This window comes from Mixophyes fleayi, chromosome 1, assembly GCF_038048845.1.
Source record: "Mixophyes fleayi isolate aMixFle1 chromosome 1, aMixFle1.hap1, whole genome shotgun sequence".
NCBI lineage: Eukaryota > Metazoa > Chordata > Amphibia > Anura > Limnodynastidae > Mixophyes > Mixophyes fleayi.
In genome coordinates this window covers 154,720,846-154,742,442 of record NC_134402.1, presented here as the reverse complement: position 1 = coordinate 154,742,442, position 21,597 = coordinate 154,720,846, and the positions used below count along the sequence as shown (strand labels likewise).

General features: G+C 39.1%; 1 protein-coding gene across 1 annotated transcript; it reads left to right on the top strand.

Moving 5' to 3' along the window:
- The first annotated feature begins 1,393 nt into the window (after positions 1–1,393).
- On the top strand, positions 1,394–18,930 carry IBSP (integrin binding sialoprotein). The gene is made up of 6 exons (XM_075189540.1): positions 1,394–1,447; positions 6,280–6,330; positions 8,950–9,030; positions 10,165–10,200; positions 13,464–13,610; positions 17,956–18,930. Exons 1-6 carry the CDS (start codon positions 1,394–1,396, stop codon positions 18,358–18,360), a joined length of 774 nt encoding a protein of 257 aa, XP_075045641.1. The 3' UTR covers positions 18,361–18,930.
- The last annotated feature ends 2,667 nt before the right edge of the window (positions 18,931–21,597 follow it).

Here is a 21,597-nt window from a genome sequence, read left to right as displayed (position 1 = left end):
TCTTTTAATAGTCTTTCTTACTTACATACAAATGTTCTGTGCTAGATAGTGCACGCATACATATAGTTTTTAAAACCAAGACTATGCTGTGTCTGTCATCACTTACAGTCAACACTTACACCCAGGGCCATCTTAACAACATTATGGGCCCCCGGGCAAAGCAGTGCATTGGGGCCCCTAGATATAGATATATAGATGTATACAGATACAGATATAGATATAGATATATAGAGATAGATAGATGTACTTGCTCAGTGACCCTTGAAGGTTTTTTTTGCAGGTTTTTTTCTTTTGCAGGATTATTTATTCTAATTAAGAGCCGTGCCTATGGGGCCCCCTTGCCCGTGGGGCCCCCGGGCAGCTGCCCATCGTGCCCAATGGAAAAGATGGCCCTACCTGCTCTGTAGCTGGTACAGTTGATACAGCTAAAACCAAGTGTACTAAGAGAAACACATGACTTGTATCAGCTACATCTGCATCAGTACACCCTTGGAACTCCCTTACCGTATATGACCTAGATTAGTCCGTCCCTTCCCTTCCGCCACTCAAGGCGCAGGCAGTCGTATCATTATTATTATTACCACTTATTTATATAGCGCCACTAATTATGCAGCGCTGCACAGAGAACTCACTCACATCAGTCCCTGCCTCATTGGGGCTTACAGTCTAAATTCCCTAACACACACACACAGACAGACAGACTAGGGTCAATTTGTTAGCAGCCAATTAACCTACAAGTATGTTTTTGGAATGTGGGAAGAAACCGGAGCACCCGGAGGAAACCCACGCAAACACAGGGAGAACATACAAACTCCACACAGACAAGGTCATGGTCGGGAATTGAACTCATGACCCCAGTGCTGTAAGGAAGAAGTGCTAATCACTTAGCAACCGTGCTTTGTGTTCAGACATGAATTCTGAGCATACACAGGGCTATTTCACACAAGATACCCTACGCAAATGGGAGTACGTCCGAACATGAATCAGGCCCATATTCTTTATATATAGAGATGAGCGAAAGGTTCTACTGTTCAAGAAAATACTCACCTCAGTCCTCATTTGGCAATGAAATTTGCACATTTCACCAACAGAATTTGGCCATAAATTTTCTCAATCCTACCCCACCTAACACACCACAGAATTAATTGACCATAGTCGTCCCAGCTCTATTTATTCAATGCAAAGCAAATTTACAAGTGTTAATGAGTTTCTCTGGAACAGTTAAGCAAATACTGAGCTCGAAGATGGAATCAATGCAGTTTGCAACTCTGTAAAATGACCTGTTCCAAAGTTCATAAAAAAAATTGGAACAGTTTCGCTCTATTTTAGACAAAATCAAGATCTTCTTCAACATGTCTTAATATGTTATTTTTGTTTTTTTAATGACAGGAAAATGAAAACAGCACTCACATTCATCTTTCTTTTGGGTTTGAGCAGTGCATTATATGTGAGTACTAACTACTTTGTAATATTGCTGGTGAAATGTTACTATTTCAGTATTTGAAACTGAATAAATCATTTTGCACTACAAGGGGTGAAAATGCAAACATCTTTTTGCGTGCAAGACTGCATGCACACACAAACCTGCCTGATGAATACATACATCTCATCTATTCACTATTAACAAGTGATATCCCTGAGGTATGCAGCAGTGAGGAATTAATATTGGCCAACATAATGGCCGCAACATCGAATGGGGACACATTTAGAAGCAGTATATCCTAAACTGAAAGCAAAATAAAGCCTAGTTTATACCTTTTATGTGTTAGTTTACCTACATAACCCGATCTTAGGAAAATCCTATTGCCATTTTTTGGGTTAGCTTTTATCTCATTCGTAGCACAATTTAATATTTTTTTTATTATTTTGCCTTCTTTGAGATAATAATTCTTGCTTTTTCTTTAAGTTATTTTGTGGCACAATAATTTCTATACTATATAAGTTTGTAAGTGGTATATATTTGTGTAATACTGGTGATCAGGGGGCCTGTCCTCCTAGATGGAGCCATGAACACCACCCATCAAAAAGCCAACAGAGTATCATTTCCTGTATCATTCACTTCTGTAGGAGGAACAAACTTCACTACTCCCTTTTACACCTACCACAGTTTTTGATTTTTCAACTAGTTGTCTGTTTTAACTAGGTAAACACTTGAAGCTTCCAAATACTACATATTTTAGGTTATTTCAGGGTCTAGTATAATTCAGACCATAGTAGGGCTGTTTTGGAGGCTGACAGTGATGGTTGTACTCTTTGAATTTATGAGAAAGGGTTTCTATTTACTTGAACATTTGTGAGCAAATGAATTTGTTGCTTTGATTCATCAGATTTTTACTACAAACAACAAATCGCAGAACATATATGATAAATTTCCTCTCATCAGTAAAAACATTACATTATTTGACCCCTCACCCTCCTTCATTCTTTCTCAATGGACCACTTCTCCAATCCACAGCAGTGGGCACTCCCTTGATCTGGTCTTTTCCCAACTCTGTGCTACCTCCGTCTTTAATAACTCCCGGTTGCATCTTTGTGACCACCATCTCCTCTCCTTTAGAATCTTTTCACCCCTCTCTCTTACTCCCAATCCTAAAGCTACCCTCACCAAGCGCAACTTTGACCCCACTGACCATGCAATATTTTCTTCCTCTCTGGACTCGCTTCTCTACCCCATTACCACCCTTTCTTGCCTTGATCAAGCAGTCTTCCTCTACAAGTTCACCCTAAATTCTAGCCTTGACTCTGCTGCCCTGGCGGTAAGCCTCAGCCTTCTACAGACCCCACCTCAAACATGGCATTCCAAATCAACCCACTATCTGCGGAAAGGTTCCCAACCTCTAAGCGCCTCTGGAGGATATCTTGCACTCACACTATTTTTCCTCCACTTCAAATTCCATCTTGTGTCACAACATCACCTCCCATCAGGCTCCTCTAACCCCATACTCTACTCCAGTCTAACCCAACCTTGTCCCCCCTTACCTCCCACTTCCAGGGATGAAGTCTGTGCCGTTGTATCTTCTCTCCACTGCCCACCTCCCCCTCTGGCTTACTCACCTTAGCCTCCTCTGAATACAAAGGCCATGCCCCTCTCTCCACCTCACCCTCCTCCACCTGCCTCCTCTACCCTTTCACCTCCTCACTTTCCTCTCTCTTGAGGCCTGCTACCACATTGCCCACCTCCTCTGGTACTTTTCCTTCCTCCTTCAAACATGCTCTTGTCTGGCCCCTAACTAAAAGAAAAACTCTCTTGACCCAGCCTATCTTTCTAATAACCAGCCTATTTCCCTACATCACTTTGCTTCCAAGATTCATGTGTGGGTTTTTACAGCTGCCTCACTACTTTCCTCCTCTCACTCCCTCCTTGACCTACTAGAAACCAGCTTTCACTTGCTACACTCCACAGGAACTACTCTCACCCAGGTAACCAATGTGCTTCCTACTGCCAGATCTTAGGGTCACATCTCCCTACTTTTCCTTCTCAACCTTTTTGCTGCCTTCGATACAGTGGACTATTCTCTCCTTTTGCAAATCATGCACTCTATGGGTATCCATTATTATTATTATTATTATTATCATTTATTTGTTAGGCGCCACAAGGTGTCTGCAGCGCCGTACATAGTACAAACAGTAAACCATACAGGGTTAAACAGTACAGAACAGTAAACACAAAGTACCAGTGCTTCAGAAACTCCGGGACAGACAAATGGAGTAAGGACGGAGCAGAAGAACAGGTGTGGAGACACGAGGGAAGAAGTGCCCTTCTCAAACGAGCTTACATCCTAAGGGAGGGTGGACGAAACAGACACAAGAGGGAGCGGTGATACCAGGGGAGAGAGGGAAGATCGAGCAGAGTAGGTGAGGGGTTAGGTGGATGATTGGTAGGCTTTAAGGAACAGGTGAGTTTTAAGTGCTTGTTTGAAGGAGCACAGCTTGGGAGCGAGACGGATGGAGCGAGGGAGGTCATTCCAGTGTAGGGGGGCAGCTCAGGAGAAGTCTTGGATTCTGGAGTGGGAAGTGGTAATGAGAGTGGAGAGGCGACGGTCAGTGGCAGAGCGCAGGGATCGGGCAGGAGTGTGAATGGTGAGGAGGTCGGAGATGTAGGGGGCAGTAGACTGGGAGAGAGCCTTGTAAGTGGTGGTAAGGAGTTTGAAGAGGATTCTGTAGGGAATGGGGAGCCAGTGTAGGGCAAGGCAGAGAGGGGAAGCAGAGGAGGAGCGGCGTGAGAGAAAGATGAGTCGAGCAGCCGCATTCAGTACAGAGCGGAGGGGGGCGAGATGAGAGAGGGGGAGGCCAGTGAGGAGAAGGTTGCAGTAGTCGAGTATCCATGACCCTGTCCACTCCTGGTTTACTTCCTACCTTACCTAAGCTCTCCTTATCACCTTCCTGTAGTGGTCCCCCAATGGTCTGTTCTTGGCCCCCTACTCTTCTCCCTCTCTACCTCCTCATTTGGTGATTCAATATCAACTGTACCCTGATGATACCCAAATTTACATCTCCTCTCCTGACTTTGCTTGTGTCTCCAATTGTCTTTTGGCCATTTCATCTTGGATGTCCCTTTCTGTCTAAAATGGAAATTGTGTCCAAAATGTTTCTTACAGCTAGGTCCAATTGCTGGCATAAATGTGGTCACAGGGGAACAATGTTTCATATCTGGTGAATATGCCGCCGGATAATTCCTTTCTGGGACAGGGTACACTCCGTTATCAATTTGAAGCTATAACAACAGATACCAAAAGATCCCTGGTGCTTCCTACTCTCTCAACCTCCCCAAGATGTTAGTGTGTAAAGGCATAACCTAGCTTCCCACAGCATTTAAAGAGCTCATTGACAAAAATGGAAAGCATTTAAATCCTCCTTCCATCTCAGTCTTTAAGAAGTAAATCTGGAATATTGCATGTATGGTAAACCAACATAAATTTGATGAGATTAAAATTCCTTTCTCTAAATCCGCAGTTTGGATGTTATCCCTTACTCTTCCCTTCCCTTCACTTCACATATTCAATTACTATCCCAATTCTGCTGCTTTGTAACATTTCCAGGATCCAGACTTCCTTAGCAACCAAAAATCTCATTTACTCCCTTGTTATCTCTTGCATAGATTACTGTAACCTCCTCCTCTCTGGCCTAACAATTTCCCACCTCTGCCTTCTTCATCCTGTTCTCAACGCTGATGCTTGATTTATTTTCCTCTGTCTCTCTGCTCTAACTTAGCTGCGCCTCTCTGCCTATACTGGCTCACTGATTCCTACAGTATCCAGCTCAAACTGCGCACACTCACCTACAAACACCTCAGCTACTTCTCTGCCCTTTATATCTCCAAACTTTTTCTACCTAAACTCCCTCCAAACCCTTTTGCTCTGCTAATGACTACTACCTCATTACCACATTGATTACCTCTTTGCACTCCTGCCTTCAAGACTTCTCCGGTGCTGCTCCCCACCTGTGGAATGCACTCCCAAGCCCTATTAGACTTTCACTAGTCTCCAAACATGATAAAATATAATTTCTTCATTCAATCCCACCATCCCTTCTCCTAAGAACTCTACTTCCGCACTCAGTGTCACCCTATTTGTGTCTATCCCTTCCCTCTGGGAGGTAACCTTTCACAAGCAGGGTCCTCTTTCCTCATGGTTTCCTTTCTACCACTGCACCTTTAGCCTGGTGCTCAGCATCTTTATGCCCCTTTCCCAAATCCTGTTCCTCGAGCCAATGCTCCTGGGCACAGGCTTACTTTATGCAGGTACTATTTAACAATTCTGCTCACTGTCTAGTCAGTAGCTGTTCTGGAATACTATATGTGTTGCTAATTGGTAGGTTTCTGTTCATTGTATAATATGTTTACACATTGTGTCACTTTGTAAATGTGTACTCTGTTCATTCCCCTTTGTACGTTACTGCAGACACTTTGTGGCACATTACAGATAAATATAGTAATAATTGTGAACGTATCACATACTCCACACAGCATGATAATCACTGACTTCAGTGCAGGCACACATGGTTAGTATACACAGGTTTTGAAGAAAACTGGTGACCTATGTGAGGGAGTAGAAGAGGGAATTTACAACAATTTCATAGTAAAAAAAGGTTTTCTTGGAAGAAGGCAGAGTTGGTTAACATGCATTAAATGTTTTATTTATCTTTTTACCTAAAGCAATATTTTTACCTTGATATCCACTTGCATAACATAATCCTGTTATTTACTGTAGATAAAGTAATATACATTGTATAATTGTATATTCAACACTGGTTCACATGTATTAACTGTTTTTTTGTAAGATAAATCGTTTCCAGAGGAAGTGGAAAGGGGATGACTCTGAAGAAAAAGGGGTGCGTATGCATATTTACTTTATTACCCAAATCCTCTTAATAGCTCGATTGTACCCTACACTAAGCTATATTCTTTCTACTTACCTTTCCTCCTATCTCAAAAAAATCCCCCCCCCCCCTTTTCCTGTCGCCCCTCTCCATTCTTATTCTAGATTATATAAATGTTTAAGAAGCTAATTGTCAAGGGCGGTTTATTTTGTATGAGGCAAGTTAATATTAAATCATAGTTGTCTACTCTTTCGGAATGTCCAGGAGACTTAGGATGCGAGTCATACATCATTGTACCCCGCTGCTGTAATAGGCTAGAAATTGTTATGACAGTTTAGGGGTGTGACCAAATGACGCAAATTGCCAAACCCCGCCCCCACACGCCCACCTCCTCCTGATCTCGCGGAAGCCAATTTGCCAAAGTTGGCAAGTATGAATTAAATGAATGTTGTTAACTAGGAAGATAACTGTAAGCAACAGTTGGAAGCTGATGGCATAACATAATATTTATCTAGAACTGTTATGGAGGGGACAGACAAATAAAAAAAAGAAAGAAAAAAAACATAAAATAAAATTAATGCATATTAGGTGTAGACAATAAACAGCATAGCGCCATCTAGTGATTCAGAAGGCGGTAAATTTACTATCAATGCATAAAAGATGTTGGAAGTGAATCCATCACACATTTATAGATTTGTTATATTAAAAATAAACACAACTAGCAGACAGCTATAAAGAGCAATTGGAAGTTACGGAGCATTCTTGGCTGGCTTTAGCTGTGAGTAGACAAACTGTTATTTTTAATCATCTGAAAAGAATGCTGCAAGTGTATGAATGTGTGGGATCACCATCTATATATGTTTTGGCAGCATACAACTACAATTACATAATTATAGAGGAGCACCACACACACCTCCTGTACTTTGGGAGAAGGAGGAAAATTGACCATCATTACAATGAATACATGGCTCAGTAAAAACGCGATGGTGCTTATTTTATAGGCATGTGACATTTTGAAACTATATGGTTTGCTGATAGATGAGACCTTCAGTTGAACTTTCTTATAGATGGCCCAGTCACCAGACTCCAGCTTCAACTACTTAAACTACAACTTGAAATGTAGTTAGACGCATATCCCTTCTCTCCACAGTCTGTATTCTATCTGTCTTTTCTATTTCTACATACACAAAAATGTTAGATAATCCCAATAAGGGTTAGGGCGCACACTGGAGAAAAATTAGGGGTTACACCGTAATAAATTGGAGGGAGATAGAAGATGGAGAAACCTAAGAATAGGCAAACTTTCTCGCTGCTGCAGACCAACAGTGGGCAGCTCAATCCCACTAATAGTAATAGGTAACACAAACAACAATAAATGAAGGTCGCGCTGCTAGAAAGCAAATCAATGTTGGCTAAATAAACACCACAGTTTGCGGAGGATCTCCTGTCAAGCAAAATGATTCAATTGACAAGTTGCCAGGTAAAATTAACACTGCATTTAATATACTTGTCAATATCCACAATCAATCGGACTTAAAATAGTGCTCCTGGATCTATCAAATAAACCCTATATTGGGGTATACCTAATATAGATCACTATATTAAAAACACACATATAAAAACACACATATAAAAAGGGACACAACCGCGGCTGTAGAAAAAAGTTGGTGTACACAGAAAAAAGCACATCCAGATATAGAATAATCAGTCATAAATCCGGAACATCCAAAGTATTCAGTATATGCTTAATAAAATACACACTGTTCTATGGATAATGTGTAAAGTACCTCATGGATACGGCCTCCTTCAGAATCAAATAGTGTGTGTGGCGAGATAGATCTCAATCACCTTATTTCTATGATCTGTCAATAAAGCAGATGATCCGTTTTTTCGGATGATATCATTCCTTCTGAGGTTAGCCGGTCTCTAAAGCACGGACTCCGCTGTACAACACAGATCCGGTAATAATGTTGTCTCAATTCCGGCTAGAGAGCGCTCTCAGGTCATAGTACAGGTTATTGGAGCCAGTGATAATAAAGGCTTCTTATGGACCAGCTGAGTAGTATAATGCCCCAGAGTGAATTTGAATAGTTAAAGATGATTCGCCACTTCAATAAAAACACTTGAATATTAGAATCGAAGGCACACTTATATCCATGTATAAAACACACAAACCCCGCTGACGCGTTTCGTGCTTCTCAGAGCACTTTCTCAAAGCTAATGTGGGGTTTTGTGAGATGACCTTAATATTCTATCTGTCTTTTCTATTTCTACATACACAAAAATGTTAGTCAAAATGATACAGACTACAGGATGTTTAGTACAATGCCATGTGCCACACTACATACTGGTGGTCATATGTGAAAGGCAGGTACATAAATGCACCTCTCTTGCTTGTTTGCTATAGTCACACATATGTGCATGCTGTGGGCAAGATTAGTCATACTTGTCTACTTTTCATACATGTCAGCCAGAAAATATATGGAGACATGGTATTACAAGGAAATGGGAGACCTGGTGACGTCATTTGCATCATCAAGTCTGAGGGGCAATGTTTATGATGACAGTAAGGGACAGTATGTGCACTTGGCTAACCTTGTTCTTATGGTATTTTTATTTACCGCTTTACAGGTACTAAGGAATAGATATGGCAACTACTTTTTCAGACGAGTGCAATTCCAGGCACCACCTAAATACATAACTCATGCCAGAGTGAGTACCTATACAAATGTGTTTTCATCATTCTTTATTAAACCCTCATCCTCACAGAATAAGTCACCCAACTAACCTACGTTCACTCTGTGCTACTACAGAGGGGAAATGATCTTACATCACCCCCTATATGAGTACTTCTATGCCAATTATGTTCCCACTGCTTTGTGACTGTCAACTTTATAACCTGTCGACATTCACAATGTCAATAATTTAACCCTGTCGACCTAATGAACATGTTGATATTCTGAATGTTGGCCTTTCAAATGTGTCAATATTCTGAATGTCAACCTTTCGTACCCAACCCAGCACCAGCTGAGAAACAAAATTCCAACTTTGCTTATGCAATGACTGATAGGCGTGAGGGCCTTATAAAGACTGCATACAGGTGAGATCTCAAGTCCAAACTGACTTGATTTTTAGCAAAGTGCTTGTTGCAGTAAGTGAAAAAGAATGTGACAGTGTGACAGTGCACTGCCATCTGTCATCTATAGCTGGTATTGCAATAGATTCTCACAAAGGCTCATTACAGACTTCTATGCTCTGCTGCTCAGTTTATCGGGAAAAAAGGTAAGAATATGAGTACAGTTCCCAACATTCAATTAACTATAGGAGTGAGGGGATATCTGGACTGTTTTGATTACATGTATCACTTTTGTATGTTTGAAAGCTTTTATTACATGTAAAAGTACAACTTTTACTTGTGGCGGGGAACTCATCAAGGAGTTGCTTTTCCCTCCCAATTCTTCCTAGAGGTGGTGCAATCTTTTGCACCTCCAAACCCCCCTGCACATGCCACCATTTAGACCTGCAATTATATCAGTAATGAGCCCTAATGTTTTCAGATCATTAATGTTAAATGGAAAGCCCCCTCCTTTTATGTAGACTATACAATTAAAACTTAAAATTTGATGTTCTGTCAAGGTATGGAAATTTTTAAATGAGTGACATACACTTATGAATTTTGCTTATTCACATAAGAGAAACTTGCACTTTTGAGGGGTATCTTTACCAATTTACACGACTTTGGATCTGTACATTTTACTACTGAATATATACAGTACTTAGTACATGGATTATAAATTGATACAGGTAAAAATAATCTAAGTCTGTATTGTTTTATTTTATTTTTAGGGCAGTGATTCTTCAGAAGAAGATAGCTCCGATGAGGTATCGTAATCAATTAGATCATTGCGCTGAAGACCTTTTACTGTTTCAAAAGCAATCAACCATCAGCACGAATGCTGAAGCACAAACTAGCAGTTACAAAGTTATCTTTAGAGACAGTATTACGTAAAAAATGCATTTAAGGAAACATGTTATATTGTTGCATTTTACTTTTCTTGTGTGCTACTTTACGCGGATGCAAGAACTGTCGGTGTAAGACCTGCCACTGCTGAAGTCTAAGGGCTTGCCAAAGTTTCTCTAGAAGCTATACAGCAAGCATGACAGTAGGTATTGCTAAAAAAAAATAGATGCTTGGAGCAACATAAAATAGAGTACACAAACCAAGAGTTTATGATAGACTACAGCATTGATAAGTTAATTGGGCAAACTAGGTGGTACAGTTGATCTTTATCTGCCAACATAGGGCCTGATTCATCAAGGCACGTATCTGCCGAATTGAATGTATTGTACACAAAATTGCTCTGCGCATGCCAGAACCAAGAAATCCGTCCGTGAACGCAGCCCTGTCCACTGTGTCCACGAACACAATGGACACTTACTACAGCCTACGATTTTGGAGGGTGCAATGGGCAGAGAAGGGGGGATTTGCCAGTGTATAGTGGGCGGGCTAAACTCAAGCGCATGCAGCCACGTCCAAATCAAACTTTGAGGGTCTCAAAGTTACTTGTTTTTCTGCCGTATCTCTTGCTCCAGATACAGGGCTAGTCTAAGACCTGATCAGTAGTGATGACAGTCTCGTATGCATGCTATAACATGTGTTTGCAATCAGGAGCAACTGTAAAAATGTATTTTATGCTCAGTAGACATTAACAACATCCTAATAAATGTATTTCATGTGGGGGACATTTTTTAAAAACATTTTTTAACTGTTTTATCATTAATGCCTGTATTATTAACAGGTGATTATATTGCAAATTTATGATCCACATAGGTATTGGTCTTATCCTGCAGTGTTTTGTTTAGTAGAGCACAGCAGACCTGCCCTAGTTTTCAAAAGAGCACTCATCTTGAGATCCGTGCCTTGATGAATTTGGGAGTGCGCAAATCCTAAATACGTGCGTCTAATACTAGATGCGGGTTGCGTTCACAATACGTGGCTTGATGAATCAGGCTCATAATGTTTCTACCTACAACAATAAAGAGCCAGCTGCCATATTATGTCCTGACAACCTACCAGAACACTCAAATGAGCCAATAATTGTACTTAGGTATCTTAAAACACAAGATTACAGAATAATAAGCTGTTAGTGAGCTACACTAGTAAAACAATATATGTAACATTTTAACATATATAAATTTCACATTTTGAAATTAAGTCTCAGGGGTAAATTTATTAAACTACAAGTTTGAAAAAGTGGAGATGTTGCCTGTAGCAACCAATCAGATTTCAGATATCATTTATTTAGTACATTCTACAAAATGACAGCTATAATCTGATTGGTTGCTATAGGCAACATCTCCACTTTTCAAAAACGCAGTTTAGTAAATATAGCTCTCAGTGTCTATACTTTTCAAAGTCCAAAAATGCATAAGTGAGGGTCTATACCCAGAAGTGCTATAAACGGGAAAGCTAAATTTAAATAGCAGTGAAGTCCAAGTGGTAAAGAATTGAGGGTTTTGACCTGGTTTTTTAATTTTGCACCCTGTGCTCGTGGCAATAGCAGTACACATGGAAAATAAGTAACTGAGTGGACAGACTAAAATTTAACAGAACGTTGGGATGTGAACCTGATTGTACACTGGGTGGAAAAAAAGTATAACTGAAGCAAAACAAGACATCTTAAGCTGTGTTAGGCCATGTGGCTGTAAAACGACCATCCTTCCCCCCATTGCATTTGGAAAAATATTTACAGAATAAAAGTAAATTTTTAGCTTTATAAAAATTCTACGTTCACAGTGCAATAAAATGTAATGTACAATCTTCTATCCTGTTTTTAAATAATGTGGCTTCATGACTCATAAGTCTCTTTTTCCAGAAATGTATTTCTTGCCTCTATACCACAAAAGAGGTTAACCTCAAACACAACAAAAGAGTAGCAATACACTCTCAGGGCTCTGCGGAGTCCACATGACACTGGCACGGGTTAAGACAGATGCAAGTCCAGCATGATATATTTACCTGTATGTACTTACTGCAAAATTGTGTTGTAAGACCAGACAGGTGATCCAGCAATAATTACAATAAAATCTAAATGATCACAAGTTTACAATATATTTGTCCCATTGCTACAAACAGCATTTTAGAAACAACAGCCTGTCTGCATGTAGCCCTCCCATTTTCCTTAGAATATCTCATTTAAGTCTAAGTTTGCAAAAATAGAGATGTTTCCTATAGCAACCAATCAGATTTTAGCTGTCGTTTTGCAGAATGTACTAAATAAATGATAACTAGAATCTGATTGGTTGCTATAGGCGACATCTCCACTTTTTCAAACCCGCAGTGTTGTTTTTTAGCCCTATGTGTTATGATAGTATGATGGTGTATATTAGACTTGTTAAACTCTTAACACAACGGATGCAGCTTAGCAAATGTAAGTAGCAAAGTCCACAATAATGGCAATTCAAACAAAGTGAATGTCATTGAACATTTTCTATGATATTTCAGGATCAGTGAGCTCCTCTCTTACTGTCGCTCCCTATTTACCATATATAAGATAAGCTTTAACAAAGTGTGATGTTCCTTGAACCCTGTGCATATATATATAAGCTGATGGATTTCAATACTAGTCTATAATATTTACCCGTACTTACAGGAGAAGCCTTTCAGAAAATCTGCCACCACTGGCATTTAGTTGTGTGCAGTCAGGAGTAGGCTGCCGAATGAGGATCAGATTATGATGCAAAAGGCTGGCGGAATACACAAAGTAGCCACAACAGGCATAATCGTGCAGGCAGATGTAAGGAATAGTCCAGGCCTGGTCAACCTCTGGTTCTCCAGGTGTTGTGAAACCCCAAGCTCCAGCATGTTCTGCTGGCCAATAGCCAGCAGAGAGCTGGAAGGGTATACTGGGACTTGTAGTTTCACAACACCTGGAGTGTTCATGGTACTATTACTAACATGCTGAGAACCACAGAACTATACTTTTTCTATACACCTACAGTTGCTGGAAATTAAGTTGAAGTTATCAGGAAAGGATAAAGTTCGGATGTTTGTACTATAGCAATTTTTTATTTATTTTATTGTTGTTAGGTCAGTATTTTCATTAGTATCTTGGTATTAAATAACTGAATATATCTGAATACAGCAGGAGGATTCAGTGGATGTTGGTAAAAATGGAAAGAATGCTGCATCGGAGGAGACAGGAGCAGAGGAAACAGAAGGGAAGGGGGCTGAGGAAGAGGCTGATTCCGAAGGTACAGAGGAGGAGAATGAAGGAACATCAGCTCCAGAGGTGAGTCATTAAAAATTAATATCCTGTAGATAAGATACACAGGGGCTCATATAGAGTTGGGTTAAAACTGTGCAGACTCATGGCGTATCTTATATTTCATCATCATCATCACCATTTATTTATATAGCACCACTAATTCCACAGCGCTGTACAGAGAACTCACTCACATCAGTCCCTGCCCCATTCGGGCTTACAGTCTAAATTCCCTAACAAACACACACAGACAGACAGACAAACAGAGAGACTAAGGTCAATTTTGTTAGCAGCCAATTAACCTACCAGTATGTTTTTTTGGAGTGTGGGAGGAAACCGGAGCACCTGGAGGAAACCCACGCAAGCATGGGGAGAACATACAAACTACTCACAGATAAGGCCATGGTCGGGTATTGAACGAATGACCCCAGTGCTGTAAGGCAGAAGTGCTAACCACTACGCCACCGTGCTGCCCTATTTACTACCCTATACACTTTAAATGGCGGAATGGGGAGGGAAGGGACAGGCAAGCATAGGGCAAGTACAGTAAAGACATACTTGCTACCTATATAGAGCTTGAGACAGCCACAGATATGCTTGTAAAGAGGCGTATCTGTTGTAGTTGCTTGACCCTTGGTGCAAGGTACATTCTGATGATGATGATAAATATTTTTTTTTTTAAATGTGTGCCCCCCAACCACCCAAAATTGCTATCAGCACTAGTGCTCATAGCCTAGGCTGGTAGCGTTAATTTTTGGGGGTGGGGGGGTGGACAGCACGGGGTCCTGACAAAAAAAGTCACCAGACTCGGCTGGTGACAAAATGTATCAAAGAACTACATTGCATTTATTCATTTTAAAAACATTAACACGACAGTCATCATCATCAGGTTGATGATGATGACTGGCGTCTCTCTACCGCATACTGCTTTAAACCTATCTTCCTCCAACATACGTACTTTATGTAGAATGCTGAGCCACAAGCATCTTAAGATGTGAAGCTGAGCATACCCCCATAACTGCAGGGGCTTCTGGACACATTTAACATCTGCATTTTTTTTATGTAAAATGCATTCAACTCTACATAAGGCCCACAATCGTCTCATGTTACCATATTAAGTGCCATCATTAGGACAAATGCGGACGGTCATTTTGTTGCCCCTATTTTAAAGAGTATAGCCCCAGGCTGTTTGAACAATGGTGTGAAAGTACAATGTCACAGGCTGCCAGGCAGCAGGGATCACCACAACTCATCATATTTTCTCTTCCGTATTGTATCTTACATTCCATGCACCAGACTCTTTTGCATATGTGTTTGGAAGGTACATAAAGGCTATCAGAGCTTTGTGGGAAAGGGACACACAGGACAATGGGCATGAGGTGCGATGAGGATGTTCTAATGTAGGCCCAGTACAGTAAGGGCATGTTTGAGCAACTGCAAATGGATGTAAATTGGGAAAAAGAAACATATACGCTTGAGAAAACTGTATTGTTTGTGGGGGATAAGAGGCAGGTGTAAATAGCGATTGATAATGTTGATGACAGTCATGGGCACTAGCACACCCCTTGTGATTGACTGTTTGCTATTGCACTGCTGGCGCTGATCGATGCAATCTTCAATGCTCTGAAATAGACTATGCTTATGTGTGAATGTTTAAGCAACATTTTTTTTTCATACACTAGACATGGAGTTGTTTTTGCTGTATTAGAGTGGTTTTTTTTTAAAGTTTTATTGATGCCAAATAGTGAATGTGTTTGTTGCAAATTAAACAAATCAATATAAACATCGCTCAAGTGGGACTTAAGTGTCTGTGATGTGTGCCTGGCGTAAATCGAACCTGGTTGCATATGCTACTGGCTGAGACCTGCACGGCTATTAAGAAATATACTTTTATGTATATATATATATTGGTATATATATGTGTGTATATATATATATATATATATATATTGACATATATATTTATATATATATATATAAATTGATATATATATATATTGATATATAAATATTGATATATATATATATTGACATATATATAAATATATATAAATATATGCTGAGCCCTGCACGGATATTAAGATATATATATATATATATATATATATATATATATATATATATATATATATATGTATCTGAAACAAAGCACAGGCAAGGCGCCTCATAGTGTAATACCAGGGTATTAGTGGACAAAATGCATATATATGCGTACCGTCAAATAAGGATGTAAGGTCTTGGAATCGAGTGGATCTTCTGCGAGAGCTGTAACTCTGGGTCTCAACTCAGAAACAATAGAAAAATGTGGAAAAGGCAAACATAGCGTGATATTGTAATGCAAACGATAATGCACCACGTCAGGCTGGGAATACCACAGCAAATTAAAGGGATGTCTTATCCAATAGTAACCCGAGCGCAGATATTCTAACCGGGAACCCCAGTCACCACATCCAAGTGTGAGGGATATATCATATGCGTACCAGATAGCGGAAGCTCAGATGATTTCAAAGATAATAATCAGGAAATGTATCCTTGAAGACAGCCGTATTCCAATGGAGAAACACCCCTCCAACGGCGGTATAATAAAGTAGAAGAGTGTACAATGTAATATGCAATATAAAATTTTAATAAAAAAATAAGCACTGAACTCACATATAGTTCAAGGAACACAGCTGATCTACAGCAAGGCTTGACGGGTTTCGTCTTGATCACGGCAAGAGTTCCTCAGGAGCAAACATATATATATGTATATTTTTATATATATATATATATATATATATATATATATATATTGATATATATATGCGCTAATTTTACATTCTGCTTTTTTGAGCATAAATTGCACACAATTTCCCTGCAACTTTTCTTTTCTCCTACACTGTTTAGAGAAACTTAGCTATCAGGTTTTCACAGTCTATGCATCTTCCAATAAAATTATTTTGCAATAATGCTTAATAGTTATTTTCGGAATATTCTGCAACTACTCCTGGCACACCCCTCAGCTATTTACAAAGTAGTTCTGGGACTGAGAAACTGGCTCTCTACAGTGCTTCCTCTCCCACAATTGACAGAATTGAAAACTAAAATTTAAATTTTTGTGGAATCTGTATTTGTACTTGTTTACAAAATATATAAGAAGTGTCTCCTGTCATTATTTTAAATTGCTGCTTAACAACAAAAAGAGTATTAATTAAAAATCAAAAATATTTTGAAAGTGAGTCTCTAAAGTTATTTAAGTGTGCATACAGGTCATTTACAGTACTGCAAAAATGTTGACACAGTGCATTTTCTTTACACAAATTGTTTCTCCTTTACAGTGATTAAGAAATAGTATTTTGGGAAGCGCCCCAATCAAACAATCTATTTGACCATTAGTGGAATTGTTTTGGTGGAAAGGATTGAAAGGATAATGGGCAAGTTGGAAAAGTAAAAATGCAGTCTCCAAGTCCTGCTATTATCACCTTTGGAGAATGCCCTTTCCCCTTTCCATTTTTCCCCTAAAGTACTATGTGATCTTCTTTCAAATTTTAAATCAGTCATGAGAAGTCTGTATTACATGTGTACATTTGTTCACATTCCCTTACAAAGTCTGTCTGGTTTGCACATAAGTTGAAAATATAGGCCAATGCCTGATCTCTGCAAAACTCCATAGGTATGTAAAAATCAGGTTTTTTTCCAGGAGAAAAGCATTGTGTCAACCTTTAAAGGTGGAACAAATCCCTGAACACCATTTCTATTCTTTAAAGCAGTTAAATATCTTGGCCCAAAAATAAAATCTTAATTTTGCATATAGGCTCTGTGCCAATCTCTTTTTCAGCACAGTTGCCAATATTTTGATGCACTAAACTATGAGCAGACCCATAAACTTTGCTACAAGCATGCAAAAATAGACTCATGCGGATCTATTAATCAATTCATGGCAATACAGAATCACCAAATGCCATAATTTATCAATAAAATCTTGCCGAGACAACTGAGCAGTGGTAAGAGTAAACTTATCATTTCGCCAGGCCAGTCTGTCTGAAGGCATATGCATGGCTAGCCGGATCACGCATGTGTAGTGTAACTGAAAGACCAGACTTGGGCATTAATAAGAAAATAGATAAAAATATTTAATTATTTATTTATTTATTTATTTAAATAATTAAGCAGTTGATTTTCTTCTGCTATTAACATCCTGAGAATGCAATAGCAGAAGAAGGATTTCAGTTGTTGTTAAATAGGCCACCCAACAGAAATGGTGATGGAGAACAAGACATATTCTAATGCATTGGGTATATGTGGTTCATTGATTTTATAAGTGTTACTTTAAATAAACTATATTAAATAATCATCAACTTATATATATATTTTACTGTTACTATGTGATTAGGTTGAAGATAGCACTGCAAGCCAGAATGAAACAAGCACTGAGAGTGGAGAACAGACAAGCACGGCCAGTGAGAGCAGCACTGAAGTGCAGCCTACACAAGCTGGTACCATTGAATCTGCCACCAGGCAACTTGAGGACAATACTGGTGCGCCCACTGGAATCCCTAAGAACAGTGACTATGATAACTTAGCTACTGAAGAAGGTAGCAATGGAGGTGTTGCAAGCACTGCGGCTGCATATGAGCCAGAGAATAATGGATACCATTATGAAAATGGTTATTATGACCATGAAAATGAAGTTGACCCTAGAAGAGTAAAAGGTGACAATTATGCAAGATATGAGGATGAATATCATTACAGAAACCAAGTATATGATCCCTATGCTCAACAATACTACTATCAATAGACCCAAACCAATAGGAAAAACTCAGTTTGGCCTCAGGTTATTTAACAGATATTGTTTTGTGATTTATTATGATTGTGTAATCACATACTTCCTTTTATTAGAATCACTAATGGATTAGCACTTCAGGAACATCACAAGCTCTGGTAATGTCACACAAATGTTCTGTTAAATGTAGTCATAAGCATTGATTGGTCTCAGGTATCCTACCCTTCTTACTATCAAATACTAGAGGTTCCTTTACCACTGGTACAGTACAGCAAAATGATTTCAGTATTGTACATGGAATTTATATATACTGTATATTTATCCAGCAGAGACACTCTCACTATACTGTTAAAATAAATATTTTTTTTTTCATATAGATTTACATAGCATGATGACTCTTGATACTTTTTTTTATGATCATGCAAACTGACAAACATCAATGAATAAACATGCAAGGCAAATGAACAACCTGTTAGTTTTGTACACACATTAAGCCAGATCTATATTATTTTTTTTTAAAGAAAAAAACAATGCTTTCCTTGCCTCCAGAAATCTGTATATTTGCAGGGTGACAGTGTCTTCAACTATGTGCATATTATTTAAGCATTATATGAATACTATACTTACGTTTCTTATGTTTCGTGTACTAAATGAAATGTAAAGTTATAATAAAAAATTTGCTGAATATTTGAGTATTGTGTCTTTAATCATTAATCTGGTTAATTAATTGCATAAAAAGCACCTCTTACATTTAACCTTAAGAGGTTAACTTTCAAGCTATATCATTTCATTACAGAATCTCTAGTCCTTGTCTACTTAACTTGGATAGTCCTTGGGTGACTTTAAGGAGAAATGTAAATCTGTACATTGAAACAGACAAAGCTTCAGGGAGTGTAAGCAACAAACTGTTAAGAGATATAAAAAAAAATGGTATTTTAAAACATGCAAGAATTTCTGATCCTATCTTTTTGGACATGAGAATGATAAGAGAACATTTCTGAAAGTAGATGTTCAGACTAATATATATATATTCATAGTCACTGTTTATAAGAACAGCAATCTAAGGGGGAGATACAATTCAGAGCAATGTGTCTTTGGAACAATGCATGGACATTACCTATATGTTCTATGCGTGCCATAGAGATGTGCAGAACAATGAGCAGAGATTTCTTACCGTAATATCGGAAATACGTGCATTTGTCCTATTCTTATTCAGTAGATACAAATCAAAATATATTTTTTGTAAAGAGTACTAGTTTCATAAATCTTAGCTGATCTTCTGTCTTTATGGAAAAATACTTATTTTAGTGTAAATTAGGAGACAGGATATCACATTAGTGTAATTTTAAGTGCAAATGAGTAAATTGGCGAATGAGACTGACTTGATCCTGTAGTGCACCTGTAGCCAGTGGCGGATCGGTAGGGGGGGCTGCAGCCGCACACTATATTATTGGCCCTGTCGGCTGAGAGGCAGACAGAGATCCTGCCCGGCCGCTCTGATTGTGCCTCTGCCTCTTCCTGACAGGCTCATGGTTGAAAGAGTTAATTAATTTGCTGGTGGAACAGGGATCCATGTAGTAGCTCTGGTTGTGCATATCCAGCTTTCTCTGCAGAGCAGACAATATAATAGGACTGTCCTTGGTCATGATTAGGTAGACAGGATTACAAGATGGAAAGCACCTCCCAACCAAATACCCACATGAGTGAAGCCTTGATCCCATACTTGCTTTAGGGGCCTCTAATTTTGACCATTGCATTACTGGGCCCAAAACACTGATGTAATTAAAGGTTGCTATGTTGTGGGGGGGGGGGGGGTTGTTTTTTAAATGAATAAATATTGATTTGAATTAAAAGAAGAAAAAAGAACCACAATCAAAGCCGCCGGGCAGCATCCTCAGCCTGGTCTCTGCCGACAGGGACATGTATATATATATACACAGCTGCACAGAGAAAATGGGGGAGCTGCTCTAAATCGCACCCCCCTTCCCCCCCAAGAAAAAATCCAGGGCCGCCCCTGCCTGTTGCTGAATGGATATCTTGAAGTTGTCAACAACATAGACACAACCATGCAGCTTTTGATTGGAATGAATATCAATACAATAAAATAGGATAAAGCGCTCAGTGAGAACCCCTTAGAAAAGACTGGGACATAGAAGGGTTTAGGACTCTGATGTATTCTTCAGTCACTAGTAGTATTGCGCTGCATTCTGACTGCTGTTTACTCTTCTTTCAACTTCCCATAAGAAGTTGAAATACGACCAAAGACACAGTTCAAGGTTTATGCTATTTTACCTATTTGTTTTTCACAGTGAACTTTCAGAAAACAGAGCTGAAATCTGATGGTCTCCTCGAGAGTGAATGAAAAGTAACAGTAGCAGTGGTGATTTTCAAGGGGGTTATGCTATGTTGACAACCCAGCACCAGTATGCAAAATACCCCCAAAAACTATTGAAGGAAATATTGCATAGGTAATTGTTATGAAGAGACCTGGAAGTATATTTACTAAACTGCAAGTTTAAAAAAGGTGGAGATGTTGCCTATAGCAACCAATCAGATTCTAGCTGTCATTTTGTAGAATGCACTAAATAAATGATAGCTAGAATCTGATTGGCTGCCATAGGCAACATCTACACTTTTTCAAACCCGCAGTTTAGTAAATATACCCCCTAGTTTCATTTACTGTTATCAATGCCCCCAAGGAGCATGCCCCCATTATTAAGCAAAGACCAGTTGATATGATTATTAGTATTAGTAAGAAACCTACTAAGGTTTTTCCAACCTTTTTTAAATTGATCAGAATCACTAGAAATCATCAATTTCTCCCAAAAAAACAGGGACTCTTTGTCCCAACTGTCACATTTTAAATTCATTCAATTTGCAGTGAATTTCACTGATTTAAAATAGGTGAATTCATCAGCATTGCTAAAAATGTGTGAGATTTTGCCATTCTTTTCAATGGTGTTTTTAGCATCTGCACTACATGTATTGTATCTACATGCACTGAAATGAATTAGCCCATTGAATAAAATTAAAATGAATGGGAAAAGCCCCCTGCAGCAATAAATAGCTTTTATCACATGATTAGAGAAGTCTTTAATTAACGTCTCTATTAGTGTGGAATTGCCATTCCTCGCCAATCACAGTCAGTGTAGGAAATGTTTGGCATTGGCTGCTGATGAAGAGGTACAGCCAGTGACTTCTGACTGTGATCATTTAGTGGCAGCTAGCGGTGGTGTGTGGGTCAGTCTTTTT

What these genes read in the sequence shown, in the direction of transcription:
- IBSP (XM_075189540.1), top strand. Translation starts at nt 1,394, where the DNA reads ATGAAAACAGCACTCACATTCATCTTTCTTTTGGGTTTGAGCAGTGCA. An exon ending in GTTTGAGCAGTGCATTATAT is followed by an intron (nt 1,448 to 6,279) that starts GTGAGTACTAAC and finishes TTTTTTTGTAAG; the next exon opens with ATAAATCGTTTCCAGAGGAA. An exon ending in AATACATAACTCATGCCAGA is followed by an intron (nt 9,031 to 10,164) that starts GTGAGTACCTAT and finishes TTTTATTTTTAG; the next exon opens with GGCAGTGATTCTTCAGAAGA.